Source organism: Lissotriton helveticus, chromosome 4_1 (assembly GCF_964261635.1).
Source record: "Lissotriton helveticus chromosome 4_1, aLisHel1.1, whole genome shotgun sequence".
Classification (NCBI taxonomy): Eukaryota; Metazoa; Chordata; class Amphibia; order Caudata; family Salamandridae; genus Lissotriton; species Lissotriton helveticus.
The window spans coordinates 708,693,473-708,714,746 of NC_136063.1; the positions used below are offsets into that span (position 1 = coordinate 708,693,473).

At 43.0% G+C, this 21,274-nt stretch overlaps 1 protein-coding gene across 4 annotated transcripts in view; it reads right to left on the reverse strand.

The window, feature by feature from the left end:
- The window catches only part of MAPRE2 (microtubule associated protein RP/EB family member 2), a 1,024,543-nt gene that overhangs the window by 25,780 nt on the left and 977,489 nt on the right, over positions 1-21,274 (reverse strand). For all 4 annotated transcript variants that reach the window (XM_078687332.1, XM_078687330.1, XM_078687331.1 and 1 more), the window contains one exon: positions 1,465-1,623. In XM_078687332.1, coding sequence (XP_078543458.1) covers positions 1,465-1,623 — 159 coding nt within the window. The remainder of the gene's footprint in view (positions 1-1,464; positions 1,624-21,274) is intronic.

A 21,274-nucleotide genomic window follows, 5' to 3' on the forward strand; every position in this document is an offset into this window, starting at 1 on the left:
CAAAGTCTTAGAACTCCAGTTGGAAAGTAAATACCTGGGATATTTCTCAAGTCCATTTGACGCGCAATGAAGGAATTTAAATTACAGCGAGAAATGGAGTAATCAAACAACCAGGGCCAAAAACGTAGGTCTGGACAACCCTCACACAAATAGGAAGAACTGGAAAATATTACAGTGAGCAGTTAAACAGGGAGAAGACGCTATTATACACACACCTGGTTTAGATAATAAAAAAAAAAGTCTGTTTAGGATGTTGAGCTATGCTCTAGATGAGGTGGAGGTCGTTTACAAAATTAGATTTTGTAGTCATTCAGTATAGCAATAAAGTAAAGATGAAATTCTAATTTTCTACAAACGATAGATAGAGGTTGAGCCAAGATGTGGCTATTAAGCAGATATTTCACTTACGGTGCTGGGAAAAGCAATTACTTAACTTGGCTGCTGTAAAGCGCGTTCCGCCCCACTGTGAATTATTGCAGCTGTAGTTAGTCACTGAGGCATGTATGGAAGTTCTGGGATGACCAGAAACACTGCCTATCATACCACTGCGTACAAGCGGTAAGGGAGCAGCCTGCTTTATTTGGCTCTGTGCGTGCTTCAAGACTACATGAAGACTGTAAGTGAAATATTTTGTGAATCAAATGGATTTGGCCTTTTCTAATGTCATTTTGGAAACATCGATCAAGGAGTGGCCCTTTAACCTGAGATGGTTGCTTAATTAGAACCGGTGAATTTCAGTACTTGTTCACTATTTAAAGAAACATTACGTTGTGTGTAACTTGACACCTAACTAGAACGTCACTTAAACTTTGTTTTCTTTAATTGAACATATATAAGTATATACATATATTTATATATGTATATATTCTCTCACTCACACATACATAATAATTACACAGTGGCAACGGGGGAAGTAAAAAAAAAGGTGACTTTTTCTATTTTAACTTTTATAGGATTCTTTGCTCTTCTAAACAGTAAACAGAATTTCAACCTTGGTTCAAAAGAACAAGTTACTTTCCTTCGGTAGAGCCTTATCTGGTAGAGACTATCTAGGCGCAGATTCCTTATCTCAGAGTTATTGTCAGGTTTCAGACGGGATCCAGAATTTTAACAAGGTCAATGTATTTAAAAGTCGCAACACATTATTTTAATTTAACATTAAAATTATTTCCTATGGAGTTCTATTTTAAGTCCCTGCCTCCATCATTATCTGCAGGAGTTGTTGCCGTATCAGTGGTTGGTCATGGGTGGTGCTGGGCTTATGACTGCTCCCTTTTGGAAGTTGTAACTTACACTTACATTTGGCTCCACCCCATGTTTTAGGAGTGGAGACATGAAAGCTTACACATTCAAATAACTTTACACTCTTAAATGGTGAAACGCCAAAAGTAGTAAAGTTACTCAAAAGTGTAAGTTACCTTTTTGAATAGTCCTCATAATCTTCAAGGTCAAAAACAAACTTACCGGGTCTTCTGCAGCATAAAGGACTTCCATAAGCCTCTGGACCAGGTCTTCGGCTTCTTGACCGTGTTCTTGGCAGAGAAGCTCAATTTCCCTTAATTTGCTGAAATAAAAATCCCGTTCCTTCTCCACCCCTTCAAGTGCAACTTTTAACGAATGTACCTGTAAATAAGAACAGAGTTACTTCATTATGGCTACTGTTCAAACCGGATTATTGTAATCATTTTATTTTTTTATGCAAGTTGCAGTTGCCTAGACCAAGTCAAAAACAATATACGATGCGCTTTACAAATCAAACATAAAATAATAAAAAATACATCAAGATAGTACAGAATAAATTCCATTACAAGAGTATACAATGCTCATAAAAACTGAAATAAAAATATACTAACAATATAGCAAATTAAAGCCTTCAGTATAATATTTACCAGGCACATCAAAATTATGAGTTCAGCAGGAACACTACTGCTCTTTCAAATTTCACCCAGACATGTCACCTCCGTCAAACAAGTGAAGGCTCTGGGTGGAATACCATAGAAAAACATGCTGGAATTAGCACAGTAAGTCTGATATCTGCATGTCAATCTCCAAATGCACGAAATCTCTGTTATTTATCTTCTACAAAATCACGGGAAGTAACTCGAACTAACAGGTATTTTTACAGGCCGCCGATAATGAGGGCTATTGTTTTCAAATTCTAAACTTCCCACAACAAGTGTTTATTAAAGCAGCAGGTTGATAAGGTGAATCACAACAAATTCAAAACATTGGCCATTTTGCGTTCCACTAGTAACAGAGCTATATTGAGAGGAAAGGAAACCCAACTCACTAAGTCTATCTCGCGAAGTATCGATAAAAGGCAACTACTTACCATCCAATCATCGAGGAAAAGAGGTCCGTTTTAATTTTCTTCAAAACACACAAGAGAAAGAGACAACCAAATTATAAGGGAAAAGGAATCTCAGAACCTAGGCTTGGCAAATGAAGTTTAAAATGTGTGCTTTCTTAGCCTCGGTTCTATCTAGCAGCACCAAGCTCTAGCTTCAGCTCTCATATGACCATCAAGCAAATGTAGCTCAGAGACGGGATAAGCCCGGATGGTTATGATCTGCATGACTTAAAGACCAAATAACACGCTAAAAAATATTTTTCACTCCGGGTGACAATGTTTATGAGATACATTTGGGCGCTTAGACAAAAGGCACATCATCCACGCATACTTTGCTATCTGCTGGGACTTCTACCAGCAGGGACGCCAACAACATACTATGCATTCAATAATGCCCTCGTTTCTCAGATGTATATATGAAATCGTTTAGTTGGGGCAATACAATTTGTTGTAAACGTTTCTGTGTGACAATATTGAAAATAAGAATGGCAGATGCAATTACATACTTACTATGGAAGATTCTAGCATTAAAACTCATAGGCACTCCCGCTTTAAGCTAAAAAGCAGAGAGGAGATTCAGTTGCCGAATGGGAGCTGGCGTTTTATGACGTTTTTCGCACATTCCTCCTAACTTAAAGATGCAGAATGCCAATTATGTTCTTAATTTTTTTTTTTATTCCACAAAATAGTAATGACTCCGGGTTGTAAAAGAGTAACCCATTCTATCTTTAAACGTACAACTCACCCCATACTGCTCACATTTGCAATGTCTGCATCAGAGAGTTACAATGTCTGAAAGGGTGACTGGCCAAAAACTGTCACTTTAGCTAGGATCCATGAAAGCAGCTCTCTTCTGCGCTGCTACAAATTCTAGAGCAAGAGGACAGCACTGAAAATTACAAATTACTTATTCTTCCATGGTCTATATTATTTAAAGTGTTTTAAGTCCATGAGAATTCTTTCTACGTTTGCAATTTATATCCGCTTTTCAAGTAGCTGCCTCCTTGCTCAGATAAGGCAAAAGAGGAAGAGGTTCTCAAGAAATTGTTTTTATTGATTAATTGGTAACATAACATTTGCATTTGCTGGGTTTAAAGGTTTACAGTTGGGGAAGGGCCGAAAGAAAGAAATTAAAAACATCGTTCTTGTAATGTTTTAGAGTCAGAAACATCTTTATTATGTCCAGCCAGAGCAAGCATGCATTTGATTATTAGTTGTTCCAATACATCCCACCAAGAGTTCCAGTAAAGTTCAAATGGAGTCATGGAATTATATAACATCGAATTTCTGGCGTTATAAAGAACAATGTAATAATTACTGTATACCACATAAATAGGGAGAGAAAGAATGGATAGCCCCATTGCTGTTTTAATTCAAATCTTATTATTGTGATATCATAGCTAAAAAGGGACACTATCAGGTGTGTGACATTATACACACTTTGACTTCACTTTCCATTCACATGGATTTGTATACCTGGTCACGCACTAGTCAGACAAGAAATATATATTTTCCTTGATGCTTTTACCTTCTTCTGCCCCAGTCCATTGGTTTACAAATTGGGGCATTATTTGTGACGAAGATAGGCGCCCGCACATGTCATGTCTCTTTTTCTGTGTCCCCAGTAACCCAGTTTGAACAAGAATGTTGCCTACTTTAAAGTATTGCTATAATATACTTTGAGAACAGAAATTATAAACAGCACGCACGTATACATAAGGTGCCTAAAAAGGATCTGGAATTGGAGATGCAAAGAGAAAATCCTGTTCCGCCATTTCTTTTGGAAGCTGATCACACATTTTAGCACATCACGGTTGATTATGAAAACAGGATTTATCTGATAATAACGCCATGTCCCTCTAAAGCATCCATTCCAACACAGTACAATAGAAGACGGGAAAAGTTTCTATTATATGATTACAAAATCAATTAATGTAAAGTGACAGAGACGATGGAATGCTGGAGAAACAAATGAGGACACAATACTTTGGATAGAGGTGGTGGAGGTCTCTCTTTATGTTTTGCCTTTTTAGGGCTCGGCTATAACGCGCTTGAAAAGCGCGTTCTCGCCAGAGAACTATAGTCGGCGTCTCAGCAGTCTGAGAACGCTGAAGGGAGACAAGACTGGCCGTGCGCAGCGTTTTCCCATAGGATAACGTTGTGCGCGCGGCCATGTCTTGTGTCCACAGCTGCATGGCATACCGGATCGCGTCGCGCGCCTCTCTGGAATGCAGGGGGAGTCTGCAGAGAGGCGCGCGGCGCGATCCGCAAAGACTCTCCCTAGATTACCAGATGGACACAGTCAGCAGGGCAACTATTCCAGTATGGGGCTTTTCTTTGAGTTAACTGTTGCTTTCACGGGCGTTAGTTGGTTCTAGGGACCACAGCTCACACAATGCAGCAGGTTGTGTTGAATGAAAAGCAGGGCAGGTGCACATTGTCATTGGTTGCACGGAATCATTTGGTAACCTTTTGTCCCCCTCATAACGCCGTCGCGGTCACATTAATCCCTATTGTTTCAGCTGCACTGAGTGGAGTGTACCTTTCTCAGAGTGCACTATCATGGAACCGAGGCTCGGTACCAGATAATCATTAATTAGCCCAACCATATACGCCACACTGGGACAGCGAGAGGGGCGCCTTGCTGGCCACAGAGACACAAACACGGCAAACAAGCGTGCTTCGGTGATAGAAAGACGATAGATGTGTAAACTGACCACACAGTCGACTCCCGCCGTCCGCAGAAGAAGGCATTCATTTTAATAGCGGAAGCGACTGTGTGAAACATCTTCTGTCCTTTTAAATGTGCCCCGGCGCCCTGGATGCCCCGCCTCCTCGGTGACTTCACCCTCCCAGGCCCGCCCCTCTGGAAGCCCTCCCTGCTGCTCTCTGTGTCCTTATTTCACTAGCAGTCTGTGTGATTTGGCTATTTTTAGTAGCTTTGGCAGCCTCCCAGGGAAGCCCGGGTCCTTCCCCCCACCTCCCTCTCTCCCCCACCCCTGTTTTTGACCCCGCTTCCTTCCTTTTGGTAGAAAGGAGGTTTTTTTTTTTTATCATCATTTCTATAAAATAGAGGGGCCTCCGGGCTGGTGCCTGTGTTTCTCTCTCTACTTGTTTCTGAGCGGTCTCTGCCAGCAGCAGCAGCAGAAGGTGGGATTGTCATAAGTGGAGCAGGCAGGAGCAAGGAAAAGACAGAAAACGAAACAAAAACATCAATATACAATCTTAAAAACAATTACTAGTCGAAGCCTATAGGGACAGCTTCCTATATCGTGGATGGGCACTTTACATAGAAAACGCTTTTACGCATTACAGTGAGTGATACATCTGTGCAGATGATAAGTACAGTGAAAACTCCACCTCCACCAGACACCTTGCATGAAAAGCTGGTGCCCTCGCGCTCTGCTCTTATGTATTTTTTGCATTGGCATTTGTGTAGCGCACAATCTGCCGTTGACATGGCATCGCAGCGCCTGGCCCGCGTTCTACTGTGCTATGTGTATGCATGTGCACTATCATTTGTCCTTTTTAGGTCTCGGCTATAACGCGCTGCAGACACAGACACCACCACTCCCATGCACACACGGACACCACCACTGCCATGCACACACAGCACCACCACTGCCATGCACACACGGACACCACCACTGCCATAAACACACGGACACCACGACTGCCATGCACACACGGACACCACCACTGCCATGCACACACGGACACCACCACTGCCATACACACACAGACACCACCACTGCCATACACACACGGATACCACCACTGCCATGCACACACAGACACCACCACTGCCGTACACACACGGACACCACCACTGCCATGCACACACGGACACCACCACTGCCATGCACACACGGACACCACCACTGCCATACACACACAGACACCACCACTGCCATACACACACGGATACCACCACTGCCATGCACACACAGACACCACCACTGCCGTACACACACGGACACCACCACTGCCATGCACACACGGACACCACCACTGCCATGCACACACGGACACCACCACTGCCATGCACACACGGACACCACCACTGCCATGCAGACACGGACACCACCGTGCTTAATTTGTAAAAAAAAAAGTGCCAGGACTTTCATTTGTAAAAAATTAAGTGAAAGGGCACTCGTCAGGAGGCTACTGTAGTTTGCCATACACATTACGCGACTTTGAGCTATTGGCATTGTAAATGACAATGACTTTTATTTATGTTTTGGTTTTTAAAACATAAATAAAAGACCTTGTCATTTACAATGTCAAGACCTTAAACTCGCGTTCATTTACAATGCTAATAGCTCTAACTTTTGCAATGCCGAGACCGTTGCATTGTAAATGCTTGTTAAATTATATCATGAAACTGAAAGACTTAGGACCCACACATCCACTCATATTTCCGTATCAATGCCGATTTGAAGTCGGTTCTCAAACTGTTCAATTAAACAGCCTAATTTCCTACATTCTGCTCCATAGCAAAGGTTGTGAATTACACATCATCTTATCCAGCAACATGGAGTTCATACATGCCTCTCCTGTGTCATCAACAGGGTGTTAACACTCTAGTTCATACGTGAAGCAACAGTGGAACACTGTCGAATCAAATAGCAAACTGCTGCTGTGCAAAACACATGCTGCAATCTTCGAGTCAGACTTTTGTCCCAAATGGACGAGGAAGATATCTGTGGCATTAGACAACATGTAGTGTAATGTCAGTTCGATGCACCACTCGCTATTTACAGTTTTTATGACAAAACTATGTGAAAAACAGTTTTCTTTGAGATGGTGGATCAAGCCCCAGGAGTGGAACAACATTTTTGAAATATTGAACATGTTTCAGGTGGATACCCTATCTAACTACAGATTCTTCACATTGTGAATAATTCCTAGGTACCAGACTCGATCCGAAACTTTGACAGCAATTCTCCTGTGGACCACTACGTGTCGCTGTGTTGCTCCGTGCCAACGTCGTGCTGCTCTAGAAGTGATGAGTGGAGTCGCACATATGTGGCCCCTATTCATAATGGCAGCAATTGCTTTCAAAGCTGTCTCCACCCTCAGACGCAGAGCCAAACAGCAAATTAGTATGACCAGTGTACAGATCTTTTGATTGAGGCCTTTTTTAGTGGAAAACAGTTTACAGAATCTGGAGGTAGGATCATTGTAGAGGAATTCATGGTTAGGTAAACTTGCCACAAGAAAGATTGTTACCGAAGGTAAGTAACTTGTTCTTCTGATGGATACTGCTAACCGCATATTCCTCACCATGTAAACAGACACCAAAGTAGTACCTACTAAGGTGGCTAGTCTGTGAACTGGTTCAGACCATAATGTTCTGCAGGACCAAGGGGGAGAATGCCCTCTTGAGAGACCAGACTGTCAAGGAAGTAGTGCTTTGTTAAAGTGTGTATTGAAGCCCACATGGCAGCCTGGCAGAAGTCCAGGATAGGCACTCTTTGTGCCAACACAGTGGTTCTAGCTGTGGCCCTAGTGAAATGAGCTTGCAAGCCTTTTGGGGGCTGATTTTTAGCCTATGCGTAGCAAATCTTAATGCAAAGAACAATCCATCAGGAGAAGGTTCGTTTTTGCACTGATTTCCCCCTATATGCTCTGGAAAACCCTACAAAGATCTCATCGTCCACTTGTTGTTCCTTGGTATGATTGATATAGAAACTCAAGACTTTCATGAGCCAAATGATGGAGTCTCTTTTCCTTCTTAGAGGGATGAGATGGAGCAAAGAACGCTGGAATGCTGATGTCCTGGCCAACATAGAAGGTAGAAAGCACTTTTAGAAACAAGGAAACACGGGTCCTTAAAACCAACTTGTTAGGAAAAAAAGGTGGCGTAAGGAGGAATTACACAGAGAGCTTGAGGTTTGCCTACATGTCTAGCCAATGTTATGGAGATGAGAAAGTCAGAAGTTTCAATGGACAACTGTGTACTGACTCAAATGTGAGGATTAATTTCAAGCATCACTGGGGCATCACAAATAGCTTTGGTGGAAACAAATACCGCAACTGACCCAATCGTTTTCCAGCAGCCACATTGCAGATCTCTTTGCAGTCTCCTCTGAAATGTAGATACAACTCAACAGAATTCACTGATGTTCTACCAACTTCGAATTTAGCTCTGACTGCAGAGCCTGCATGCGCCATCTGGCATTTGTCACTAGCAGGATACAGGAGGCCAACAATCCCAGCAACCTCAGAGTCATCCACACTGAGATCCAAGATAGAAGCTGTGACATCAGGGTCATAGCCTGAATGTCCTGGACACTCCTTTCCTCTAGACAGGTATAAAACTGTACTGTATCCAGAATGGTTACGATGAAAGGGAGCATCTGAGTAGTGTTAGGTGTGACTTTCGCTCACTGATCGTGTACCCCAATGATGTTAGGAGGTTTGCCATTGTTTGGAGGTGGTATACGACTGCCTGTGGTAGGCCCGCCCTCCCAGTCAGTAATTGAGGTTGGGGAAGACTGGTAAGCTCGAACTCTGTTTATGTACTGCCACCACTGCCATCCCTTTTATGAACACTGATGAGGCCAAAGGGGAGCACTGCAAACTTAAAATGTTCCAGGCCTATCACCGATCGCAGGTAGCGCCAGAGGGCTTGCAGGGCTCAGATGTGAAAATAAGCGTACAGCAGATCCTAAGCTGCCATCCAGTCTCCAGGGTAGAAAGGAAACCAGGCTAGGGGAAGCATCTTGAATGTGTCCTTCCACAGGAATGCATTTAGAGGGTGAAGGCCTAAAGCAGGCAAAGACCTCTGTCTTTCAGCACAAAGAATCAGTGGAAGTAACACCAAGTTCCTACTTCCAAGGCCAGAACCCCCTCTAGGGCCCCTTCAGCCAAAGGGTCTGCACTTCTTGCTGTACAGTGGACAGATGGTCCTCTCTCAGCCTTCCTGAAGGGAGTGGAAGGTGTGGTGGGGAAGAAAAGAAGGGAAGGACACAACCCCAGCGGACAATTTGAAGGACCTATTTATCCATCATGATGGATTGCCACCCTTGAGGAAATATTAGCTGCTCTCTCCGGCAGGGTGGCCAGCAAGGACACATTAACGTGGTTTTGCTGTAATGGCCGCTGGAGGGACACAGGACTGAATACTATGTTGTCCCCTGCTGTCCTCGTGTCTCTGGGAGCCACAACCTGAACCATGAAAAGGCTGAAAATTCAGCTGGTCTGCAGGACAGGTCTGGCATTGACGGACATGGAAACCTGATTTGTACCTAGAAAAAGGTCGAAATTGCTGATGGAATTGCCTTGTAGGAGCAGACAGGCTCAAGGAACATGCTGTGGTGTGCTCTCTTTAAAGCGCTCCAAGGTCGACTCTGCTGTATTCCAAAAAAGTGAGATCCATCAAAAGGCATGTCCATGAAAGATGCCTGGATGTCTTCTGTGGAACCTGAGGCTTCATAAAGGTGTGGTAGTGGAGAATCCCATTGGTAACTACGGCACGTCTTAGGCAATCAGTCATGTCCAGTCCTGAGAATATCACAAACTTTGCCACATTGCGGCTGTCCAGAATAGCCTCAGTGAGAGACCCTCCCATGGTCATCCAGAACAGTCTGTAAAATATAAGCAGCTGTATCTCATAGGGCACAGGATTAATAGCAAAAGAGACAGCTGCCATTGACCGACATTGAGCAAGACTTGTGGAGGGGGTAAATTATTTTGCCAAAAGTCTCTATTCAAATGACTCACGGTCGTGAGCGCTGGCAGGAAGAGCATTCGGGTTGACCCTGGACACTTGTACCACCAGACTCTTGGGAATGATATGTTGCATTAGGAAGGTGGGGTCACCAGGCGCTGGCCAATGGTGATGGCCAAGCTGTCTACTGATGGGCAGCCTTGAATAATGCTTGGCTCAAGTGCCCAAAAGTGTATAGTTTTTTAAAATTTTATTTCTTTATTAGTTTTATTCCTCCAAATCAGTAGATCATGTGTAAATACAATCATACAGCTTATCCACCTCAGCCGATGTGTTGTCTATTTCAACAATAATACATGTCAGAGTCTAGACTTAAGGTCACATCCATGGAGATTCCTCAATCTTCGCCATTCTCAACAGTAATGAACTCCCCCCACCCCCTACCAACCCCCCCGCCCCACCCCCCACAGCACCCCCACCGGGTCCCTATAACTTGGGGTATGTGCATCATAATATTTATGTGGGGTCTCCGTGTGTCTCTTCCCTTTATCCTGAGGCCTCCCCCCTTATAGAAGACCTCTTCCCTGAGCTTTCCAGTGTAGGTTGAAAGGCCTGTCCTGCTATCACCTGGATCATCGCTCCCCATGCCAGTAGGACCTCGGGCAGTTTGTCATCCCTCCTGGTGTTCAGCATGTGTCCCTCCTCCGCCAGAGCCCACTCCTTTAGATCCGTCCTCCATTTCACTAATAATGGCCCTTGCTGGGTTAACCAATGGATTGCAATACGCCGCTTGGCTACAACCAGGCCCAGCACCAGGAATCGCCTGCTTATTTTTCGCTTAGGATCTCGAGGAATCAAGCCCAGGAGACAGGCACGCGGGTCCAGGGCTATTGTCCACCCTGTTACCCTGGTCAGATCCTCGAGGACCGATACCCAGTACATTTGGATCGTTAGGCACATTCACAACATATGCGGAAAATCCGCCTGAGCGTTGCGACATCTAGGGCAATGTGGATCCCTGGCGCGATCGATGGCCTAAAGTCTCCTGGGTGAGAGATAAGTCATATGTATGATATTATACTGGATTTGTTTGATGTGATTACTTACCGAAACCTTCCGCACACTCCTGTGTATTTTTTCCCACTCTCGTGTTGTGACCTCATGCAAACACACCTGCTGCCATTTGTGTTCTATCTTTAGGGGGACAGTCTTTTTATCTTCCCCCAGCACCCTGTAAAGATGGGTAACAAACTTTCGTCCCCCTTCCATAGTGATCATAATGACCAGGGTTTGGGTGTGCCCCGGAGCCTCTGGAAACGAGGGCCATAATTGCAGCGCCGACGCAGCTATTTTAGCGTTTTGCAGAAATTGCCCTGATCCCAGCTCAAAGGTAGACACCGCCTCCTGATAAGTGATGAACTTATCTTCTGGGTAGAAGTCAGACAGCACCAGACAGCCCCCCTTCTTCCATTTATCTGTTGACATAACCTGGTCTATTTGAGCCAAAGGGTGGCATCAGTCAGATGTCCACCTCTGGGCAAACGGCCGTTCTTGGATTAATCGTCTTACCACCCGGTTCCATATTGCAGCCACAAGCTGCCCCAAAAGTGTATAGTTAAGTGCCTCGTTAAATGGTAACAGTGGCCAGTGGTAGCCTGGATGGGCAATACAACTTTGGTCAAAAAATTGTTTATCACTTCAATGGTTGGCAATTGTAGGTTCAATGCTTCAACTGTTTTTTGCATCACAATAGCAAAAGAGTTGCTTTCCTCAGTTGCAGCGACCGCGGGAAACACCAGGCCAGTATCAGGTAAAGTGTCAGTCAAGCCCAATGACATCCTGAAGCTCTTAATACCAGTTCCTCATCATATTGAGGAACATATTCATCCCCATCATCATAGCTGTCGTTGTCAGAGTCTGTGCCAAATAAGTTGTGTGAAGTCTGGGCCCTATCATGTGGTAAAGACAAGGCTTCAAAGTCAGAGGAATTGCCAAGAAGGTGCACATTGGTTGGCATCGGCCGGTTCCAGGCGCAACTTTGGTTAAGGGCATGGTGAATTAGGTTTGGAATCAGATAGTCATATAGGCAGTTCATCCACATCTGATGTCAATGGTATAAGCACTGGCATTGAGCAGGGATGTGGAATTCCTATAGCCCGACGCCCAGGACATATTGTTTGGGTCAAGGGCAACAAGTTTTATTGTGTATTTTGTCCTTGGGACAAGTAGGCCCAACCCCCTGCTGCACCAACCCTTTGGCTGCCAATTTTCAGTACCACATTAAGGGTCAGGGAAGGGCACAGTGCCTGCAGTTACGTTAATATTTGTGTGCACATGTTAATGCTGTTCAAACTTGTATTTATGGTTCATTAATTGAAAGCCTTTGTTATTAGGGTGAGCGCTCTAAGTAAATGTAAGTTCTGACTGCACTACTGACAGTGGTTCTAGTATAAAAATGTGTCCACACGGTTTCAAAGTTTAGCAATATGAGGCTATGCATAATGCTCCCAGCATGCTCTCTGATTAGATACACATTTGCAGAAGCTTGAAAGCAACATTAATGGTTCTTTGCTTTCAATATAAAATGTTCCTAAAAAAATGAAAGGAGGGAAAAAACATTTAGCTAAACTACTGTAAAATTTCAGGTACCATTTCTTTGCAGCATCATTTAGCAAAATGTGTTGATGCTTGCTAGAATTTCCCACAATATTCATAGCAGAAAATCAGTGTAACCAGTTTCAATAAGATTATGGGAAACATAAAAAAAGCAAGCATTGGCAAAGCCAGTCGTTCTGAAATTTGTGGTCAGCCTTTTAGTTTTGGCAATGTGTGACTTCCCTTGGCATGGTTTTTGTAAAACCTTATTGATGAGAGAGCTGCCGGGCCCTCACCATTATAACAAACATTGGCAAAAGCAAAAATAGTTTTTGCTCTCAAAAAAAGCACACTGCCACATTAGTTATTGGCACTGAACAAAACTACTCTGTGTGCCGATATGCTCCATGTGAAAGAGCAGAATGCTGTCACTCACAGCAAAGCCAGCCGATACAGAGAGAGAAAGAGAATTTTAATAAACAGAAAAGGTCATGGTTAATGCCAGACCAAATTAGGGGCCCAATTATTAAATAAAGTCTCAAAAATGCACCATTGGTATATGTCCTTGAGTGTTTGCAAGTTCCCTTTCCCTCCAACCACTTTTTTCCTAACTCTGGAAGAAGGTTTACATCTGCCATTGTCAGGAGTAAATTTCCAACATTTCTCATTATGGGAAAATATTAGAGAAGAGTTGTTGAAAACCTTAAAACATGCAAGTCAGTAGGTTTGCACAGACTCAAAAGGGCATTCCAACCCTGGATCTAGAGCTCTTGTATAATGAGATTAATTCCATAATTTGTTGCCGCACTACATGGTACCAGAGGGACAAGTGGATTTTGTTACAGGACAAGTAGATTCATGAAGCAACCTGCCCCGTGGACAAGTAGATATTTTAATAAATTCCACATCCCCACATTGATGCAATCAGGACCAGCAGAGGGGATGGCACAGGAGCTTAAGCAAGCATCAGAGTCAGAGCTGATCTCAGTGTGGTTCCAAGGGGCACAGATGACGCTCAGGGCGAACCCGCTGGCAAATGTCTGACTTGATACTCCTGCAGTTCCTTGGGGCCAAAAGCAGTGCCGGAGGGAGCTGGTAAAGTGCTCATGGTCCACAGCATAGCCTGCATGATGACTTCTACTTGCTGAAACGTTGCTTATGGACCTGGAAAGTAAGAGTGCATCTGGAAAAGCGATAAGTGTGATATTTGCCTTGCACACTGTATACATTTTGATGAAAAAGTATGGTCAAAGGCAAGGGAGACGCTCCGGATCCACATCTGAAATCACAGAAAGAAAGGAACTGACATCAGCACGCAAGGGTAACGCTTCTATGTGGCTTCATTCATCAATTATGGAGCGAAAAGGTGTTGGCACACAGCGTCATGACACCACCTAGTGGCCCACAGCAGAACTGCTCAGACTTTAATGGATCCAGTCTGCCGCTTAGGGATTTTGGACAAGAAGAGGAATCTGCAGTTAGAAGTATCCATCAGAAGCATTAAAATTCATCACCATTACTACAATTAGTATAGCACCAACAATATATATTTTGAACTGTGAATAAAATAAATTATTATCTTTTATACAAGCTCCTTTCTTATGACACCCTGATATTTTCTCCAGTGTATTTTAATAGAAAATCTTTGTTGCTGAAGGAGAAGATAATGGTAGAGTCATTCCACTACAAAATGTAGCAACTTGCCTTCATGTATCCTTCCACTTACATGGTAGCAGAAAAAAATATCTTACAAAACTCCTGTGAATTATACCCAAAATCTCAAAGGTCTGATTTAGGCAGGGGACACTACCGGATGGTTAGAGGCTGGGGTGGAGTAGGGCCCTTACCATGGTTAACAGTATCTAAAATGAAGCATTAATGAAGCAGATGTGGTGCAAAGCCAGACCATCAGAACTTTATGGATAGGGGCAAAGTTACCATCTGTACATGACGGAATCTGAACGTTATGTTGTTTCTGAGATGTGGCGTGGACCTGAAGCCACAAAATTAGCAGCTTCCAACCTGGGCTCCTCACCCATGAATGTATATTGCATCCTATTGCAGACTTCCCACGAACTACTTATGTTTACTCTTTCCATATTAATGTGACAAACTGAAATATAGATCTCTAGGGAGGAACTGACCTGAAGTGCAAAGAGCATGTGTGGTGGAGTCAGTCGGTGATGAGACCTGGGCGTGAGACGGCAGCATCTGGTTGACAGCAAAACCTGCAGCAGCAGCCTAATACCGGACACTATGTGGTAATTTGTGGTACGAGAAGACCACTGCCAGAAGGTGGGGGGAGCACTCCACATTGGAGTCACTTGGCTAGTAATGCAGGAATCGGGGGAACAATTACCATCAATGTAGCTGACTCCTGATAGATTATAAAACATAGCAGCTACAATTCTGAGCACTACACAGTCTGGCATGTGGTACAGGTCAGCCTGGGACTCAAGTTGTCCAAATTTGTGCAAGAAAACAATAATATGCCCCTTGCCCATGCTATAACGAGATGTAAAAATTCTCAGAAAGGTAAAATCAAAGAGTATGCTGGTCTACTTCAGATTATAAAGATCTGAGACTGGCCTGATGTCGGAGTAAAGCTTAATGTACAACTCTCCTTGATGATGCTCAGCACTCATTGATTTTGTGCAATATAGCGAAAAGAGGCTCATACGAGCCTTCTGGGGATAATTACACCAGGATTCTCAGAGGAACTTCTTGCATCTTGAAAGCCAGAATGATTTTTTGGGAATCTTGACATGCGGATGCAGAAGATGTAAAAGATTTGATTTGCATTGAAATCTGGGTTTTTAACCTGCTGCAGTTTGTTTCCCTTAATATTGTGCTTATGCCTCAAATGCCCTAAAGACCAAAGAAAGCCGATTAAAACCATGTTAGTTTGGAGCTGTGGTAGTCACACTTAAAGACTTTGTTTTTACAATCTCCAGTCTTCCACTTCTGTAAAACGTTTTCCGCAGAAAGAGAGAACTGAACTTTACCATGAAATATATAAACCTGTGACTGTTCTGAATGTCACTGAGCAATGAGAAAGAACACAAAGGATCAAGACGTCTCAAGCATCCAGAGTTGTTCATGGCACGAGTTACACATCCACCATGTCTTTATGTAAGTAAGTAAGTAAGTAAGTAAAGTATGCTTTATTTCGATTTTGGTTGTAAATCATAAAAGCATACACAAATATACATTTATATATATATACTATCAGGAAGTAATTAATAAGATAAAAACCGTCATTATTACATTATGTGTAAAAGAGGATTAAACAACAATATAAAGTTTAAAAACAAAAGTGATTAACAACCAATAGGAGAGATACATACGATTAGACTAGTGGTTTTAGTTTCTAACAATTAGGTTCAATACTGCCTTGTACGTCACTTAGGTCCATGGTCCTACGGTATCTAACAAGGCATTTGAGGAAACTAGCCAAAATAAAAACCATGTATTCCCCCTGTAACATTTGTAAAAAAAAGCAAAGCAGGACGACACTGTCTAAAACCATTGTTCCTTCAAAATAGGACAAGCCATTTTTTCCTAAAATATCTGTAAAATTTGCAAAAGAGAATTGTATGCAAGGTGGATTGTGATGAGATGTTGTCACAAGGGCAGGGAGTAAGGTCTTTGGCCCAATTATTCCTAGTGGGGAAGGTAACCAACCTATGGAAGATGTTCATCCTGAACCTGACCAATAAAAATCGTTCATAACTTGTGGTGCTGTAAGTGAGATACGGCTGGATAGTAGGCGCTGCTTGTATCATCAGGCTGTGTGTTACCGAGGGTTTAGAAACCTCTAGCGCCAATCTCTATTCCTCAAGATAAGCAAGACATTTCGTTTTGAGGACCTTCCTTGGGATCTCACGAATTGAGCAAGGGTCTTTAAAGTATTTATCCCATCCCAAATCATGAAAAAAAACAGCAACGTAACACAGCCACCTTGAGTTTTTAAAATTATCCATAGACAGGCATTCCATGATGATAGTCTGGGTCAAAGTCGCTTTTTCAGAAGTCCAGATCCTTCGCCATAGAAGCAAGGGTTCAACTTTGGCCAGATTAGTTGCATACATGAGTCCCAGCTCTAGATGGCAGGCAAAGGTACCTGAGCTGCTCGGTACTGCAAGGAGGAATCTTAGAAAGGAATTTTCTATTCTCTGTATACTACCCGTGGGCACAAACCCCCACAGCCCAGCCCCATACAAAGCCACGGATAGACACTTTGCCTTGTAAATCATAATCATTTTGGGGGGAGCTCTCTTTCCCAATTTCTTGGCAAAATTTATCAAGGCAGAGGTGGTTCTTAGGAAAAGCAGTCTGCGCGTTTCTACCGCTTGCTTCCAAGACAGTTTATCATCTACAATTATGCCCAGGTAGGGATAGGTTTGGGTTACCACTATTTTTTCCCTCTTGAGATAAATTTCCCTCATTTTGTGCTTGTGGCCAGACCCTGCCCTCATAACAAAGGTTTTCGTGATGTTAATTTTCAGGTCCAAGCTAGCCATAAAGTTAGAGTATCTGTCCAAATTCTTTTGTAGTTCCACGGGAGTGCGTGCCAATATAACGGTATCATCAGCATAAAGGAGTGCTGGAATGGGGCGATTGTTTGCCATTGGGAGGTCCTGGGACCCCTTCAGCATTTCTGCTTCCAGTCCATTCGTATACAGTGTGAAGAGGAAGGGTGCCAGGACACAACCCTGCCTCACACCCCTCTGTACCGAGAACTCCTCCGTTTGTCCCCCCCCAACCCATAGCGTACTTGTGCTGTAGCGTTTGAGTAGAGTTCTCTCAGAAATTGCACTTCGTTTGGGGGGGCCCCCATATCCCGCAAGATTGACCAAAGCTTGGTATCAGAGACACAGTCAAATGCCAACAAGTCGACATAGACCATATACAGATCGCCTCCCTTGATAGAGACATACTTATCGATCAAAAGTGACAGGTTTAGTGCCTGCTCAATTGTTCCCAGTCCTTGGTGAAATCTATACTGGAGGTCCGATATAATACTTCCATCTTCAGCCCAGCCTTGTAAAAGTTCTAAAATGACTCGACCAGCCACTTTGCCAAAGGAGTCTAAAAGGGAGATTGGGCAATAGCAAGAAACCAAGCTCCTATCTCCCTCTTTAAAAATAGGAACTAGGACGGATTTCGACCATGAATCCAGCAACCCAACATTGCAGGTTGCGTTTAAAACCCTGGTTAAGAGGGGGGTCCAAAGGTCCATTTGAGCCTTGAACAAATCAACAGGGACCCCATCAGGACCAGGAGCCTTCCCGGTTTTGCTGGCTTTTAGGGCCTGTTCAATTTGACTCAGTGTAAATTGTAAGTCAATAGGATATGGACTAGTTATTTTTCTACAAAGAGAATGATCCTTTTGTCCGAGATCTCCAAATTCACAGGTTTCCGTGCTAAGTGAGAAGATCTTCGAGAAGTGCTGCATCCAATCCTTCTCCTCTATGGCTACCTCCAGCTTTGGGTGATCATTATTGTCAGTTAAAAAAGGGGACCTAACAACATGCCAAAAAACGGTTGAGTTCTTGTGTTTGCAGCTCTCATGTAGCTAGTCCCATAATTGGCTTTTTAATTCCTTTTTTCTTAGCTTCAGCTGTAAATTATATTTCTTCCTTAGCCCCGCTATCTCATGTGGAATCCTGGCTGATTTCTTCAGGGCTTTTTTCATATTGGAATAGGCAACCGTGCACTCATGGTTAAACCAACCTTTTTTGTGTACTTTTGTGCTTTAGTTCAACCCACAGGGCCTCTTTTATTGCTTTAACAATTAGAGCAAAATGGGCAATAACCTCCAAGTCTGTTGAGTCTAAAGTGAGACATTTTAGAATGGAAGAAAAGGCCCCTACCACCATCTTTGTTACTTTGATAGGGTCTGCTTTCTCCCATTTTAGCATATATCCATTCAACTTATCTAGAACCATATTGTTTTGTGTTAGAATGGTACCAAGACCACTGTAATATTTACACATTACTGGTATAGAGATGCTAACTGGGGAATGATCACTCAGTGGAATGTCATGTGTTGTAAAAAGAACGTCTAAGGTCCTTACCCCACTTGAGACTAAAATAAAGTCTATTACTGATTGGCACACCCTTCCATGAAAAGTTGGTGCAAGCACGGGGTCTGCTTTGTTCAGGTTATTAGCTATTAACAAATCTAGTTCAAAGATTATTTCGTTCAGGTGATTCCCTAGTATGTTATGCTTAAAGTGTGTAATAAGGTTTCCAGATTCATCAGAGACTCCACATGTGTACCCACGAAGACATGGTCCCAAATTAAAATCCCCTCCCCTGATGATTTCCTCCTTTTTAGAAGCCTTTTCCCTTTGATTTAGCAAAACAGAACGGATTTTTGACCCCACAATCAATGCCTCAGCATCGGGCAAATTATTATAGAAGTTCACGATGATAAAACTTTCCCTGACATTTAATGATAGCCTAAGGATCTGAAAATTAATCTCCATCGCTATAGTCACTACCTCCCGTGTGTTAAGGAGGTTTGCGACATATAATGTTAGTCCCCCTTTTGCCCGTCCTGATGTAGACGGCTGAGCAGGCGAAAAATAAGTTCAGAAGCCCTCCATATGTATCACGTCAGGAGACCAAGTCTCCTGTAATGCTATTATATCGAATTTAGGGATGAAGGCCGTCCATTCATCATTGGTTATTTTGGAACGTTGCCCAGCCACGTTCCAGAATAGGGTAGTGATGCGGGATTTTACCTGCCCCATTTTATGCCTATGGCTCTCTAACATTGAGCTTTCCAAGGTTTTAGAATTTGGGTTTCGATCACTGATAATAAGTGGCAGAGAATTACTCAAATTCGTGGGCTTTATTGGGGTATCCATCCTACCAAGGCTATCAGTCTGCAGGGATTTTATATCTGGATTAATGAGAAATTTTTCATTTCTCTTTGTTGCCATTTGGGTCCTGTCGACAACAAATTTTAATGGGTCCCCAGACTGAAGTCAATCGATTCCTTCCATGCCCGATAAAGCTGCGTAGTGGTTATATACAGGAATGGAATAGACTGGGGCCTGATGCCGAAAAAGGGGCTTGGTTCCAAAGGTCGTTGCTAAAAGCCATGCCTTTGATGGGAAATTTGATTTGGAGGGAAAGGCCCAAAATGGTCATTCCAAAATGAGGATAAGGGCCTTAAGTTGAATACTTGATTTCGAGAAGGAGGACGGTGAAGATCATTCCGAAATTGAAACACAGGGTCATTATATTTGTCCCTAGGTTGAAGCAAAGGCCTAACATTAGTTTTTGGGGCCACTAGATCTCTGGGATAGAAATATGTCAGGTTGTGTATTGCAATCGAATTACTGTCGCTATAAGGGATCCTATTAGTAATATATTGGGCTGCTCTACAGTCCCTAAAATTTATTATTACAACATCGCCCCTTATATTCTTTTCCCTTCGACCCAGCCAGGGAGTGCGCCTGACAAGTAAAATTTCCCCATTTATATCAGGGGGCAGTAGACAGTTTTGTGTAAGCCAGAATATGACTTTATTCCTTAACTGTTGTTCGTCTTCTCTAATTCCTTCCTTTAACAATGGCACCCCAGTAAGAGCAACCACAAAAGGGGCGGCTTCCGGGGGCAGATCTACCGTATTTTTTCCAGATGGGAAAACCCTGCTAGTACGCCCTTGATCTTTATATTTGGGGGTGCTCAGGTTCGGGGTTTGTTGCGGAGGATTAGGATTGTCAACTACTACTACCACTTTTCCTTTATCTTTGGGTTTGCTATTTGTGCCTGTTGTTTTAGAAAGCATTGGCTTTGCTAACTTTCTATTGTCTTTGGCTGGAACTTTAGACTCATCGGTTTTTGGGCAACACTCTTTTGGGCTGGGAGGACAGACAGGGGTCCTGATTGGGGCTTTAAAGTGCCTTTTGGAATCCCTTTATCTCGCCAATAGCCTGTTCCAAATTGTCCAACTGATGGGCAATTCTTTTTAACCTCTCCACCAGTGGTAATATCATTGATCTGACTAACTGGTCGATACCACCCAACAAGTCTTTAGTGACTATGTCTTTATTTGAAGTGTGTGTAGAAGTGATTGATACAACTGGGGATGGTACCTTAGGCGAAGGTTTTTTAACACTCTCTAGGTTGTTGTCACTCATCTTTGCTGTGTGATGTCGCCCGCTCCCCCTCTTCCTTCTTTTCCTAGGTGGTGGGCCATGAGTCTGGGGAATTATAGGTGTTGTTTTTGTTTTATTAGCAGACTTCGGATGGGGTGATGAAGTGTCCACGAGCACTACCATTCCTTCCTCGAAATTTGAGAAGGAGGTAGTACAATTTGTTTGTCCCCGAGCACATAGATACAGATTCTTAAATTGTCCCAAGAGAAAAGATAACCACAATCAAAAATTGTTCTTTCAAAAGTTCATCAAATCAAGTTCCTTTAATTTTCATTTCTTTCCTCTTCATATATCAACAAAATTCTTCATAATTTCCTTCAAATTGACATAGAAATGTAGCCAATGCATCAAGGACCAATGCCAACACGTGTTTCGTCAGAGGGTAAAATTACCCAAATGACTTCTTCAGGGCTACAATAAAATAAGAAATACATAATATATACAATTCTCATTACATATAAGGCCAAACCATCACCA